General features: G+C 35.0%; 1 protein-coding gene across 11 annotated transcripts in view; it reads left to right on the top strand.

Annotated features, from left to right (window-relative positions):
- CEP170 (centrosomal protein 170) overlaps positions 1-5,110 on the top strand; it is an 81,346-nt gene extending 76,236 nt beyond the window's left edge. For all 11 annotated transcript variants that reach the window (XM_087936868.1, XM_087936913.1, XM_087936861.1 and 8 more), the window contains 3 exons: positions 915-1,008; positions 1,427-1,478; positions 3,136-5,110. In XM_087936868.1, coding sequence (XP_087792994.1) covers positions 915-1,008; positions 1,427-1,478; positions 3,136-3,428 — 439 coding nt within the window. In that variant the 3' untranslated portion in view covers positions 3,429-5,110. The remainder of the gene's footprint in view (positions 1-914; positions 1,009-1,426; positions 1,479-3,135) is intronic.
- The last annotated feature ends 9,360 nt before the right edge of the window (positions 5,111-14,470 follow it).

Genomic DNA, 14,470 nt, shown 5'->3' on the forward strand with positions numbered 1-14,470 from the left:
TTCTCATTCAAGGGCATTGTCCTATCAGCTGGAGTTTTATCTGGCTACAGTTCAATACTTGGTTTGGCACAAAGTATTGCTCCCAGACTGTTTGGTCCCATTGATCATTAATTGTTTTGATTTTCCCAGGATTGTGACCAATGCTCAGCCTCAGTATTATAGGTGTTTGTCAAAGATTATCTTTTTATAGCAAGGACATTGGATCTATTTAGAGTAGGTCCACAGTCCAGAAATATACGCTTCAGGTGTCACTGGATTCACAATTATCAGTGAATGGCCTAGAGCACATTTGCTGAATCTTGGTTAAAATGTTTACTTCCTCCTTCCTGAACCAATGAGATTTGGAAACTCTTAGCCATGGAAGTATTACAGTCCGTCTTGTCTACTGCGTTGTGGTCTATGTAGAGTTACCATTGAATAATATCCAGAAGTTGCAGTTGGTACAAAATGCAGCATGTAACTAAAATAAGGGATCCCATAATCTCCGCATTGAAAGATCTACATTCATTCCCAGTTGCTCTTCAGGCATAATGTAAGATGTTGCCATTGATCTTTAAAGACCTAAGGAGCCTTGAATCTGCTTTCCCATTATGAATCTGCCCAGGCATTAAAAGCTGCAGGAGATGCTCTTTTCAAATTGTCTCCGCTACCAGAAACTCATTTTGCTGCCACTTGGAAGAGAGCTTTCTCCTGCTCCCAAGCTATGTGTTGCATTCCCTAAGGGGTTGCTCCCTACTCTCTTGGCATTCAGAAAATGGGTAAAGTACATTTTTTTTTAGGCTTTTAATAGTTAATTTTATTTGTAGTTGTAATTTATTACTTTAGTTTGTTTGGTATTTTGAACACTGAATAAGGCAGGAAATAAATTGAATAAATAATAAGACACATCACTTTTTTGTGCTTCTTGGCTACAGAATATTATTCAAGGACAAAGACCGGAATTGGGAAGACATTGAAAAAAAACTGCGAGCTGAAAGTGATATCCCAATTGTGAAAACATCAAGCATGGTATGATTAAAATAATAAATTTAAAGAAATAGAAGTGAGTCATTAAAAAATAAATCCCCTTTTACAAATATGATTCTTCAGTTATTATAAAAGCCAGTGCAAACTTAATCTCAATCTCAAAATATTGACATTATTGTGTACCAGAATTTTACCTAACATTGAAGAGACTGAGAGAGTACCAAGCCTATATCTTTGAAAATCAGCACTGACTACCATTTTGTCAAATCAAATACCAAATTGGCTTTTTAAAACCAATTGTTTGTGTTCCATTCAGTTAGATCAACTGTAGTAAAGGGTCATCTTTAAACCAGCAAAAACATTTGGACTGGGCTGAGCTGCATTATAAGGAGGGCAGTGGGATTGTCATTTTGTATTCCATCCTTGAATCTTAGTAAAAATGACATATTTGTTCCTGCAGGAAATCTCATCCATATTGCAAGAATTGAAGAGAGTGGAGAAACAACTGCAAGGTATTTAATATTCCATCCAACAATTTCTAGGAAGTGTGGTTTGCAGAAAAATAGTAATCATACAACATTTATGCAGGATATAGAATAGGATTTGGGTTTCAAGGCTTTCAGGCTGTTTAAAGGATGGAAATTAATAGCGAATAAGCTTCTCTAGAATATTATCTGTTTCCTAGAATTTTTTGCTTTAGAAATTTGTACCCTGGAAATCATGGCTTGGTTTATGGATTTAAGGCGAAAGATTTACCTGATTTAAAGAGAACCAGAGTATAAAGAAAATTAGATTTCAACTGTATCCTATTTCAAGGACAACATACTAACAATAGGCTTGAAGAGGGCTGCTATAGTTTGGTGGACAATCGGAATCTAAAATCTAAACCACTTTAATTTATTAAAAGTTCTGAGAAAGTAAGTCAAGCTTGATTTTCCATAGGTTTTTGATGAATAGAATTAGCAAACAAAATGTTTAATACTTATTCTTAGCAATTTTATGTATTATTCCTGTATTATTTTCTTCATGTGCCTGAACACTATACTTACTCTGCACCATGGGTGTCAAACTCACCGTGTCGCGTTGCTGTCACGTTATGTTTCATGACATTCTTCCCATTTGCAGAGTTGGGGTGGGCATCCACCATGATCCATGATGCATCTGGATTGCCAGTTTGACACCCCTGCTTTATACTGTAACCAAGTGCTCAGAGCCCTGCTCTTTTTAAATGTGTGACTGGACAGGGGAAACCTTCACCTTTTTTTTTTTAGCTTGTGTTGCATGCACATTAACAGGAATAACCCTTCTCTGGTCCATTTGCCCCTGTCGATTTGTAAACCCATTGAACATCACCGTGGAAACTTGTGCTATTTTCTGAGTATAGGTTTCAATATTATAGTGTTTTACAGTTTTGTATTGTTAAACGTAACTCCTATCCCTTCATTTCAAAGTGTTAGTTATTATTGTGAGAATGATTGTATCACTGTCATTTTTATATTATTTTTGTTACTGCTATGACCAAGATACTGATTTGAATAGAGGATTTGAGATAATGATATGAACCTTTTTGAGCCAGTAGGGCAATCTAGAAATCTGAGAATGATTCATCTGTCTGCTTAGAGAGAAAAGAGTTTGCCAATTCACAAAATTAATGCTGAGGTGGACCTAGGGAAGCAGAAAAAAAATAGTCAAACTGGTGAGAATATACTCCTGATTATTCAGTATGCCTCCTACCCTCTCTCTTATTTCTCAGCAGTAAATACTTCCAAACAACTGCTGGCCTATAGCCAACCATCATTTCTATTTTCTAAGAATGATCACTGAATCTAATAAAGAGGAAAAACAATGTGCTAGTTGTATCTGCTGACCAATAAGTCTTTGGGTTTTCTGGAAGATTCTTATTGACTGTAGTGATGTTCCAACACTGATATGAAAGGACCATATACATGTACAGTATTCCTTGGTGATTGCTTAATAAATTTTATTTCTTGTCTTGAACTATTGATGTTAATGGCCCTGGATATATTATGCTGCCCCCAATGTTTTTAACATTTTTGAGAAGAAATGAGATGCAAAGGAAATTAAAAGGCTGACTAACATTCTATTAATTTTAACTCAGTTAGCCAGCAGTTCAACTGATTTCTTTCCTGCTTTTTTCTGTTTATTCAGTGATTAATTCAATGATTGACCCTGATGGAACATTGGATGCTTTAAGCAATTTGGGATTTGCTGGTCCTGTCCAAGCAGCTCATCCTAGGCAGAAATCCACTCCGGGTTCTCAAGGTGCCCATCCTCAGATACAGATACAGCCCAACTGTCTGCCAGAACCAAGGGCTGTACGGCCAGCCACTGCCTCTACTTCAAGTGAAGTTGGAACTGTTGAATCCGAGCATGATTTCAGCATACATTTCAATAGGTTCAAGCCAGATGGAGAAGAAGAAGATCCAACTTTGTGCAAATGACATGAATGTGATCAGTACTTTTAGTATTGAATGTGCAAAATTCATTAACAGTCTTAGCATCCTTTAAACAGTAAAACAAGGTTGGTAAAACTGTTGTTGCTTTGTTATTACCAACTACTTTGTGATATTTTGGATGTCACAAACCATTTGACTCATTGAAGTAAAACATTGGTACCAATGAAGATGCACAGTTTATTATCATTTTACGAGTTTCACAAATACTTGCTTTGAATATTTTCCTCCAGAGTTTATTTTGTTTAAGTGGACTTCAACCAGCCAACCGTCCTTCATTTTAAAATTCTGAGTCTCCTTTGGTAAGGTGATCTTAATTAAGCTTCTTGACTTAAATTTGTATAAAATGATCACTTAAGCTTGATTCTGAATAAAGGGAGCTAATTAGGACTTTACATTTTAATGATATCATAACATAAGGAAAAGCAGACTTCAGAATAATTGTTTCTATCTTGTAGATTGCTTAAAGGTTTACAGGGCTCAAATATTATGTTTGCACTAAGAATTTACTGAGAGTGGAGAATGAACATATCAGTAGAAACTAATTACACTATAACTGTACTTTGGAAAATGATCGAAATTGTCCTTTTTAAAAAACAAAATACTACTTTGAGGGTGGTGCAAGTCAACTTTCTAGGACGATCCATTTGACACGTGAGGATCCTATTCAATATGTCTTTTTGATGTTAATGAAATTAAATGTTATATAATTTCTTTTCAGATGTTTGGAACTACAAAACCAATTTAAATATATTGCTGTGTGTGTCTACTGCTTGAAATTCTTTTTTAATGCTTTGTTACCAAGATCAGACACAAAATTCATTGATCATGACTTGTGAAGCTTTCTTCCAAAGTTTGGAAATAGGGTAGTGATAATCTAATCATTAAATTGACTCCAGGCATACAAATTATAAATGTTTTCCTGTAGAATCTCTAGTAAAACTGTCTAATATGTTTATAAGAATTTCTGGAAGAAACTGCTAACATAGACCTTTTGCTTATGTTGCTTAACAGCAAATCTATTAAGGTATCACATATAAGCCTATTTATCTTTAAAACTGTCCCAATTTTAACATTTGGAAATAATAATTTAAAAAAATTAACCAACTTGTATTTCCAGAACACCGTAATTTCAAGAATGTTACATGCAATTAATAACTGGAAATTGTGTTTTTGCATCAGTCTATATACTAAAATTAAAAATTTAACTTTGAAGCTTCTATGAGCTAGTCTTTAATATTTCAGCAATAATCATATGTGTCAGTTGTTTAAAAATACTCCTTTCCTGTACAGGATTTTGGAACTGTACAGGATTTTGGAAGTCACTGCAAAGCCTGGCCAAGTAAATATACAAAAAACTTTTTTGTAGTAATATAAAGAATCCAATAATCCTGTTGTATATTGGATTACTTTTCTTGTTTGTTCATTTGTTTAAAAAATTAAAATCTGCCTCTTGTCGAACTCTGTATCCCACTCAGAGGTCAGGAAACAATTGTTTACAGATACCATAGCAGTTTAAACTGATGTATGATGAAAATACATATATTGAGAATAGTGATATTTTGGCCATCATCATTCCTATCTTTTCAGTGCTTGGGAGAAACCATAAACATACAAGTATGAGAAACTAGGAAATATATAAAAATTAAACATGTTGACTCTTAACACGATTCTTTTTGTGTATTCTTTTCCAGACATTTACACATTTTGTGTTCTGTAATATTTGCATTTACAATTTTCTTATTTGTATGGATGCATACTCCTTATTTATTTTTGTTACACTTATTATGTATGATGTTACAAGCATTTACAGCTCCATTTTTAAATAAAGTGTTTCTGGAACTTTATACAATAATCTGATAGAAATGTGTGATCTATCTGTGTGAACATGTTGTGATTTAGATCAAGTTCAGTGATTATGAAGAAACTTTTTTAAAAAAATGTATTATGTGCTTGGGAATAATTTTACTGAACTTTGTATTGTCTTGGTGTAAAGAATAACATATTTTTATTGTATAGCAGGTCTTCACAAAGAGAAACTAAAATCAGTGTATGTGCAGTCATTCCAGCCTGCATGCAAACGCATGCATGATTTCGTATTGGAAATTGGGTGGGTGGGATTCAGAGAATGCTTCAGGGTATAGAGAGCAGAGATGTATTATTTTACTTTGGAAAGAGGTACCTCTCATCACAGATACAACAGGGCTTCGTGTGAAGATTTTAACAATTGGACAAATTCATAATGAGAGAAGCAGTTAGATGTTTCATGTCTAAAGGTCAATGCCAACATCATGACTACCCAACAACTACAGGACGAATTTCCGTCGCTCCATCCAGTTTTCTGCTTACCAATGACTGCTAGTCTTACACTTACTTAATTGCAGCTTGTTCTGCCTTACTCAGCAGATGAACAAGTTTAGGGTTCAAGGATATTGACTCCTTAGAAATTGATTAAATTGAATAATATCACAGAACGTCATTAACATGCTCTGAATTATCTACCCAGTTGTTTATGTGTCCATTGATCATCATAAAGAACAAGATAGAATAAGGTAGGATGTCAAATGTAAGCTGAACTTGAGCAGTTTATGGTTCTCACAATCTACATCACTGATCCAGTATGTTTCGTTAACAGACCAGTGATAAGAGTTTAAAAAGGCAAAATCTAAATTGGTAAACATGAGCCAAATAGACTCATTTCATTTAGTGCCATAGATTATACATTCTGAATTAACATTTCCTCCATATTGTGGAGTTTCGTTTCATTTGGCTTTAATAATGTCTAAAGCAATTTTGGGAGTTTCATTGTGATTTTTAAAAAACAAATGTGATCAAGTGTAATTAGATGCTAGGAACTGCAATTCAAGAGTGGGTGATGGGTCACACCACAGTTTCCAAAATTTCTTACAATTGTTGAGATCAATGGAATTCTAATTTTCAAAGAAAGGATCATTTGGATATTAAATATATCATGGAAGTTTATATTTTGACTGAAAAATGAATATGACCACTAATGATGACAAGTTAATAACAAAATGAAAATCATGAACTCAGATTTTTATATCATGACCAAAAAAAAATGGGTTCACTCACAGTTGCAACAGTACTACAGCAAGTAAACTTGTTGCCACTGCCATCAACACCCTACTTCCTGCATGGGTTTTATGCGCTAACACTTTTTTGGGGACAAGAAAGTACTTTTGCAAGACAGAATAGTTGCTTTTCACTAATCCCATCCATCCACCCTTTGCAACCTAAAATATTGGAGGTTCTTTGCAAGTAGCACAAGGCATCAATTTAGTTTCCATACTATGGTAGACTGCAATGACTCTCAAGGCAATAAAAACAACCTTAAAATCAATACAAAAATGTCAGAATACAGCACAATGGTGTACATTTAACTGCCAAAGCTCCTCTACAATAGTTTATTTTTTTAATTACTTTTCAGAGAGCCACAGGATGGTTGATAACATGAGACAAATCCATATCAATGTTATTCCATATCAGGAGAGCCAGAACAGGGAAGCACTTTGCAGAGCCCCCTTTGCTTCTCAAAACCAGAGGAATCACCAGTGCATTATGTTGGGGGAGTGCACAGTGAATAGATTGATTCTACACAAGATTCAGCATGCCTAAAGGTACCTTGGAGTGAAGCTACATAGGGATTTATAGAACAAAACTAGCACTATAAATTGCACATCAAAATGGTCCTATAATACAGGTAGTACAGCTGTGACAATACACTGAATATTGCATTTTGGAACAATTACAGTTCCTAAGTGATCTTCCATGCATATAGAATTGCATAGAGCCATAACTGACATTCCAGCCAAAACTGGCCAAATCCCACTTTTAGCTATCGCCTCCACCTGTCTCACAAGCGATCCAGGTGGTCCCCACGTCATGGAATTACTTCTTCAAAGAATTAGCACTTAATCCAAAATTAGTATCAGACCTGCCAACCCTTCTAAACAGGCAACAACTTCCTTTTGCTAGCATTTGTCCCAGTCTGCCCCTAGATACTTCCAGACCCAGGATAAAAATTTAAGCATCTCTGGCTCAGTCCAGAGTGGAGACATTAAATTCTGTGTCATTGGTGTACTGATAATACTACACTCCAAACTAATCGATAAGTTTTCCAAGGGGTTTTAGGTGGATCTTCAAAAATACTACAAAAATGATTGAATCCTGAGGCACCTTACAAATAAACAGTCACTGATCTAAAGGCTTCCCTTCCTTAAAATAACAGCAAAGGTAATCTACTGCGATTTCTGGTCCTTGCCTCGGTCTGCATGAAATCGAAAAGAGTTCAGATAATTTATTTCTGCGTTGTAAAATAGAATTAAAAGCATCTTGATGCAGTCATATATATTATATCAAAGGGGTTTTTCCCCTGTCTCATTTACCTTTGATCAATGTATAAGAGATAAGAGGTACACAAAATACAGTCAAACAACAGAATATTTGAAATTCTATTTTTCAAAGATTAATAATTAGGTGACTCTTGGCCAGTTGTTAGGTTTCAGGTTGAACCTTGAGAAGATAAAAGAAGACAATCTCATGTAAATCATGGAAAAATACTTATTAATAAATAAAGTCATTTAAGATGCGGTTAATCTCTTTTTAAAAGATAAAAGTTCTAAGTTATGAGGTAGTTTTAGATTTCTCACATTTATATGTAAGATTTTCTTCTTCATGGGATGAATAATACTTAGAGACACTAGATGGCATGTTGGTTTACTTTTTCACAAATTAATGCCAGATGGATTTGTGTAGACTTGCTCCTTTTCCTGAAAGAACATCCTCAAAGCAGTTAACAAAAATTACAAAAATAATAATGACAAAGCTAAAATACTATTTTTTAAAAAGTAAATTGTGCTATGGCAATCATAAAGTAATAGCAACCATTACAATTCATTATCTTTTTCATTAATTCAAACAACACAGTATACATTGGAGAACAATTAAAAACAAAGCATTTTGTATTTGTAAAAATAATCCTGCAATTGTACCTTTAACACCATCAAACATTTGTCTATCCCAGATTCTTGGGATAGGGTTGGATAAAAATGCTAAATCCAGTCTAAATATCTGGCTGAGTGTGCGATGAACCATAATAATAACAGCTATAACTATCTTCTGTTCCTAGATGAAAAGCAAAATATAAATAAAATGATCAGTTTGATATAGTTGTTAAGGCTAGAAAGTAGGCAAGGTCAAGCCACTTTTACATTTATTGCCAAGAAAATTGCAGGCAGTTTCCAGGGATCAAGAATGACTTGAAAACACACATTTATTTCTTCAACAAGTCCTGTTTAAAGTGAAACAGACATACCACAAAGAAAAGCCCACACCAAAAAGATAGTTTCTTGTGCTGACCATTATAGTGGATCTTGTTGGTGCGGACTCCTATATCATATTGTAAGACCAGAACAACTTTATATAGAAGTAGGCAACTGTTTACATTCCTTGGAACAGCAAAGGTGACTCACCAACCAAAGGTGACAACCTAACCAACCAACTTAGGTGACTAAGCAAGGACTGGAGAACACAACACCAGCCATGTCATTAGAAGGCAAAATCATGAAACTATGTCTCACTTACTTTGGCCATGTCATGCAAGGAATTCACTAGAGAAAGCAATTGTGTTTGTAAGAGTTAGCAGTGAAATGAAACCAGGTCAGCCAACCAGTCAAAGAACACAGTGGCTGGACACCATCAAAGTTGACATCATCCAGAACATAGAAAATCCCCAAAACATAAGTGCAAGATTGGAAGATGTGGAGAGAGGACTGACCCACAGAATCACCAAGAGTGGGACATGACTGAATGGATAACATCCTTGCCATCACTCCTTTACATTGGTGTATCCAACCATGGCAACTTTAAGACATGCTGGCTGGGGAATTCAGGGAGATGAAGTCCACAAGTTGCCAAGATTGGACACCACAGCTTTACATAGTCCGGTCCGCAAACTGGTCCCATATTTTAAAGAAAATGATTTTTACTTCAAGCTAAGTTCAGAATTATGGTGACTACCAGTTAAAAAGAATAAAAAGATGTTATTTTATGTTCTTCAAACAACAACACAGACACACGGTACACAATATAAAACCTCCATCTTTAAAGGGAGCTTTACATAGAATACTTTGTGGTTTTCTTACAAAGAGTTAATCACAGTGTGCAAATCTGAGGAAAGGATGGACATCTATCAGTCTTGCCTGATCCATCGAATAAAAACGTTGTGGGAATCTCTGAGAGTGATGCTTTCACTGAAACCTGGAACAATAAATGTTTTGTTTCTGCCAAACCATTATTGACCTAGATTGGTTTGGCAGAGCTTCCAGAGTACAACATGGAGTTTGAAACAAAAAGACTTTTTTTATTTCATGCACACCTGAATTAAGCAGCCATAATAGCAGATAGATGCTTTTGAGTGAACTGTCCTGGATAAGAAAAAGGGCTGAGCTCATGATTTTCAAGAAGTATGACACACTCTCGTTCATTCTATTCTCATTATCAGTATTACATCTGCCTCTTTGATGGGTGTCCTCCACTTATACTCCTCTTTGTGTATTTGTATAACCTTTACAAGACTTTCAGTAACCTTTCTAAAGAAAGTCAAATGACCTGTTGGATACTCCTTTAAGGCTTGAGAAAGTGAAGAATGTTCAAATGTCTGTTAGTCATGCAAAAGCTTCAGCAGTCTTATTCCTTATATTTTACCACTATCATTTTGATTACTGATTCATTCACTCCAGTTGTTTATTGTTGTCATAGACCTATATTAAAACAGTATTAAAAAGATTTTTTTCCCCATTCAATATACTAGGACACTGCCTGGACTAGTCCCTGCAGCTTTCTGGGCAAGGCTTTTCAGAAGTGGTTTGCTATTAGGCTAAAGGTCACCCAGTGGCTTAAGATGGAACTAGAATTCACAGACTCCCAGTTTCCAGCTTCATGCCTTAATCACTACACCAAACTAGCTCTCCATTAAAAGGATATGCATATCTATATAACCAATGGAGAGATTAAGCCAATAGAAATTTGAAAAATGTAGTAAAACATGAACCAAAGCTTATACAACTCAGGGTACCTGCCTTTTGCCTTGATCAGAAAAAAATATGTCAATAATTTGCCAAGATCTAACACAACTATTTTGCCAAATATAATATTGCATAGTCAGAGGTAGAATTGTTAGAGCCTTTGTCTCAGTTGTCAAAGATTAAAAACTGTGTTCTGCATCCTACTGAAGGTAGGTCTTTAAAAACAAGAGGAATAATAACAATGGTAATCAAAACATAAGTCAAATTGAAAGTAATATTAAGCATGCCACGGTAATACACTACAAAAAAGAAGGTATTCACTGGTAGCCTGAATGATGGCAGAAACCAATAAAGCCAAAGCATTTTTTGGTATCCTCTATCCTTTGACAGGATAGTATCTATTTGCATGCAGTGTTCTTTGCTTTATAAAGAAGAATTTTGAATTGTCCTCAATGGAATTGCATCCCTGCTGGGCAAAAGGCCAAAAGAGTAACTTCTTGATTTCTTAGCTCTGCTAAAGAATGCAGCTCTCTGTTATTACAAAGAAAATGTGAGCTTTCTTCTTTCCATTTAAATTAGCTTTCATATATAAAGAGACAGATATGAACAGCCTGCTGAATCTACAATAAATTACCAACCATAGTCTATAGTCATACATGCTGAATAATTGTTTAAAATAAGCACCCGCAACTCTACTTAAAATAAGCACCCGCAACTCTACTTATCATCTGTTACAATTATTTACTGAGCCTCCCTTAAACAAAATTACAATTACTCAATTTCCATCTGGTGGCATTTTTCATAGCAGCTGTCTCACTAAGGGAGTTGCTCAGCCAAACCTAAAAGGCAGGTGCTGCACCTAACATTAATGTTTTCTTGGCCTGTTTCCTATGAAGCAGCAATTAATTATAGATAATTACTGGTTTTTTAATGCACTGCCCTAAATTTATCAAATATTTATGCACCCAAAATATATCCTGCTGTCAATGGCAATTCAATTTTTCATGCATTTTGCTGATCAAGTAATTTGAAAGTATGAGCCTATTCATTAGGAACAATTGCTGTAATCTTTCTCGAGGCCTCCTAATACAGACCTTATACATAGAATATTCAGGAGGGGAATATTTTAAGCAGGGGAAGGCAAGCAGGCAAACTGCTTGAAATGGAACTAAAGAAGCTCTGCATAGAGTGGAGACCAGATCCTAAATGTCTTAATTACCAATCCAATGATTTAGCAACTTCAACACAATGATTCTCCTATGCTTTACAAAGGAATACTTCCATGTTACTTTTCCCTCAGCCTTGGCGACTTTAAAATGTGTGGATTACAAGTCCCAGAATTCCCCAACCAACAGGCTTAGTGAAAAATTCTGAAAGTTGAAGTCCTCATACCAGGATTCTCAAACTCATGGCTCGTGGGGCAGATGCGTCACACACTGGCCATGCCTGCGCCTGGTTTTGCAAAGGGGGAAGAAGTCACGATATGTCACCTGATGACACAGTGACGACACAAGTTTGACACCCCTTAAAGCTGCTGAGGTTGCAAAATCCTGCCTTCATGTCATATTTCTGGAAAGTTAAAACAGAAGTTCTGAGTTAGAAAAAGAGATTTTGGTAAAATAAAATAAAAAATATGGGAATTGCTGCTTTAAAAATAAATAAATAAAAAATCCAGTCTAAGATATGAAATAACTGGCCAACTCAGAACAAAAGAGGTCTCATTATTTGTTAAGTTCTATGAACTATTACACTCCCTAAAGCAAAGAGAAAAGACAACCCTGTATTTAATATCAAATACAAGCTAGTCAATAGCTACAGTAAAAGCTTGGTGTTGAATGTTTACTTGACAGTCTATATTTGTATATAATAATCAGAATGAACACTTGCTACTGTATGGCTCTATTTTCATTCTTAAATGGTGGTTGCAAAAGAGGTTTTTGCCTATGTTAACTCTGGATATCTGACTAAAGTTTGTTGGTTCTGGTTTGCACATAATATTTTATATCATTTAATGGTCCCTGTTTTATTATGTGGGTTTTGTTAGCAGAATATTTTAGTCTGGGTGCTTGTTGATTTAATGTTTCTTGCTGTTTTTATGTTTTTTTTAAGTTAGCAAAATATTTTGGTCTGGGTTAATATTCTTGCCAAGAAGCTTAAGAAGATATTAAAACTTATGACTGTTCAATTTCACTGTAAGTTTTACACTGTAAGTTTTAATTTCAACACTTCAGTTTTATTTTTAAAAAGGGAATATAGGCAATTAATGCGCTCTCTATAAAATCTAGTAAACAGAAAAGGAGGGGGAAACTCCTCCATTTTTGTCTTTTCATGTTTTAGAAGAAAATATTTTGCACTGTGTTTTATACATTGTACCTATGAAGAAAGACCATATTAGATAGATTAACAAAATTAATGTCTATGTAGAATATTTGCCATGTATTATGACATATATACTATATGATACACAGTCTATAATACAAGTATATGGAATTTCCTAGATGGTCCATTAAATAAGACTTATTTCTGGACATATTTTGTAATGTTACCTTGTGATAAGATGGACAGCCAACAAATGTAATAAATAAAATAATAAATAAATAAATTACTTTTTTCAATTTAATTATGTCCATTCTCAATATTGTTTCATGACACTAAACAAGGTTTACTGAAAAGGACCAAAGCTAAAGGACTGGACATGGTAATCTATTACTTTATTACATCAGGGTATACCTTCAAACTAATCAGTATTAATATAATTTCTGTAAAATGTAATAAAAATGGGAGATGATCCAAAATTCAAAAAGAACATCCGTTGTTCAATTTTTAAAAACTGTATATTCTGAATTAGAATGTCAGCTACAAGATAATTGATTTTTCCTGCTATACTTGAAGGCCAAAATTCAATTCTATACCATTTTAGTGCAGTTTATGTAGACCACCAAATTCAATGTGCTTAACTTAAGGATTCAATTTAATTGAATTCTTGTGGAATTTGCTTCCAAAAAGCTTTCCATAGGGTTCCTGAATGTCATCTTATTTGGGATGCCCAGATACCTTCATTTGAATTAAATGAAGTTCATGGGGGTGAGAGCCTGACTGGAAGAATGCCAAAGCAGTAAAATAAATAAAAGAAAAGAAGAGGAGGGGAGGGGAGAGGAATAAAAAAAAAACAACCATGATTTTTTGGGTCAATCCTGAGTTATATATCTAATCTTACAAGTTAGCATTGGCTCTTGTGTAGGCTACAATATTCAAGAAGCTGCAAATTCAGACCATTTTTGCAGAAAAGGCATATAAATAGATCATATTTGCTTTGTTCATTTTGAAAAGGGAAGAGAATTAAGGACTGCTGAAAGCGGAAACTCATTTATTCCCTAGACATGTCCATATGCCCTCTGTTTATACAGTTAAAAACTTATCAGAATGCATAGTTTCATGCTCTACTTTGTCTTGCTCTTTCTCCAATTTCTCAGCATCTGTCTTATAATTTTTCTCCAGTTATGTTGCCCCGGAGACTCTTTTTGCATTTTACCAAATTACTGCTGATGAGCTGAATTTAGTGTTCAGAAGTGCTGGAATTCCCACACTGGGATTTTGGCTTGTTACCTCTCTGATGCAGTGCTAAGAGTTGCTATTGTGTTAGAAGCCCTAGTCTTAAATTTTATCCTTTCCCCCTTTGGTTGCCATTGTACTCACGAAGTGGACACTGCTCTGATATTATTTGGTACAGTGTTTAATTTTGTAATCTACATGGTAAGAACATAAAGCTAAAAGTAGACTGGTATTCCAAGATGTCTGCAAACCTAGCAGGTAACCTACCCAAAAGGTAGAGAAGGGAACTAGAACAGAGCTCCTTAACCTTCCAGCATCGTGGACTGGAGGTGGGGGAGGGAGGAGAGAGGATGGTTCCATGCAAGTGGTGGCAAAAAGGACCAGCAAAATGCTGTGGGCATAGTATACTTGGACTTTGGTAAAGTGTTTGTC

This window comes from Pseudonaja textilis, chromosome 1 (genome assembly GCF_049901715.1).
Source record: "Pseudonaja textilis isolate UNSWEBS1 chromosome 1, rPseTex1.2, whole genome shotgun sequence".
Lineage (NCBI taxonomy): Eukaryota > Metazoa > Chordata > Lepidosauria > Squamata > Elapidae > Pseudonaja > Pseudonaja textilis.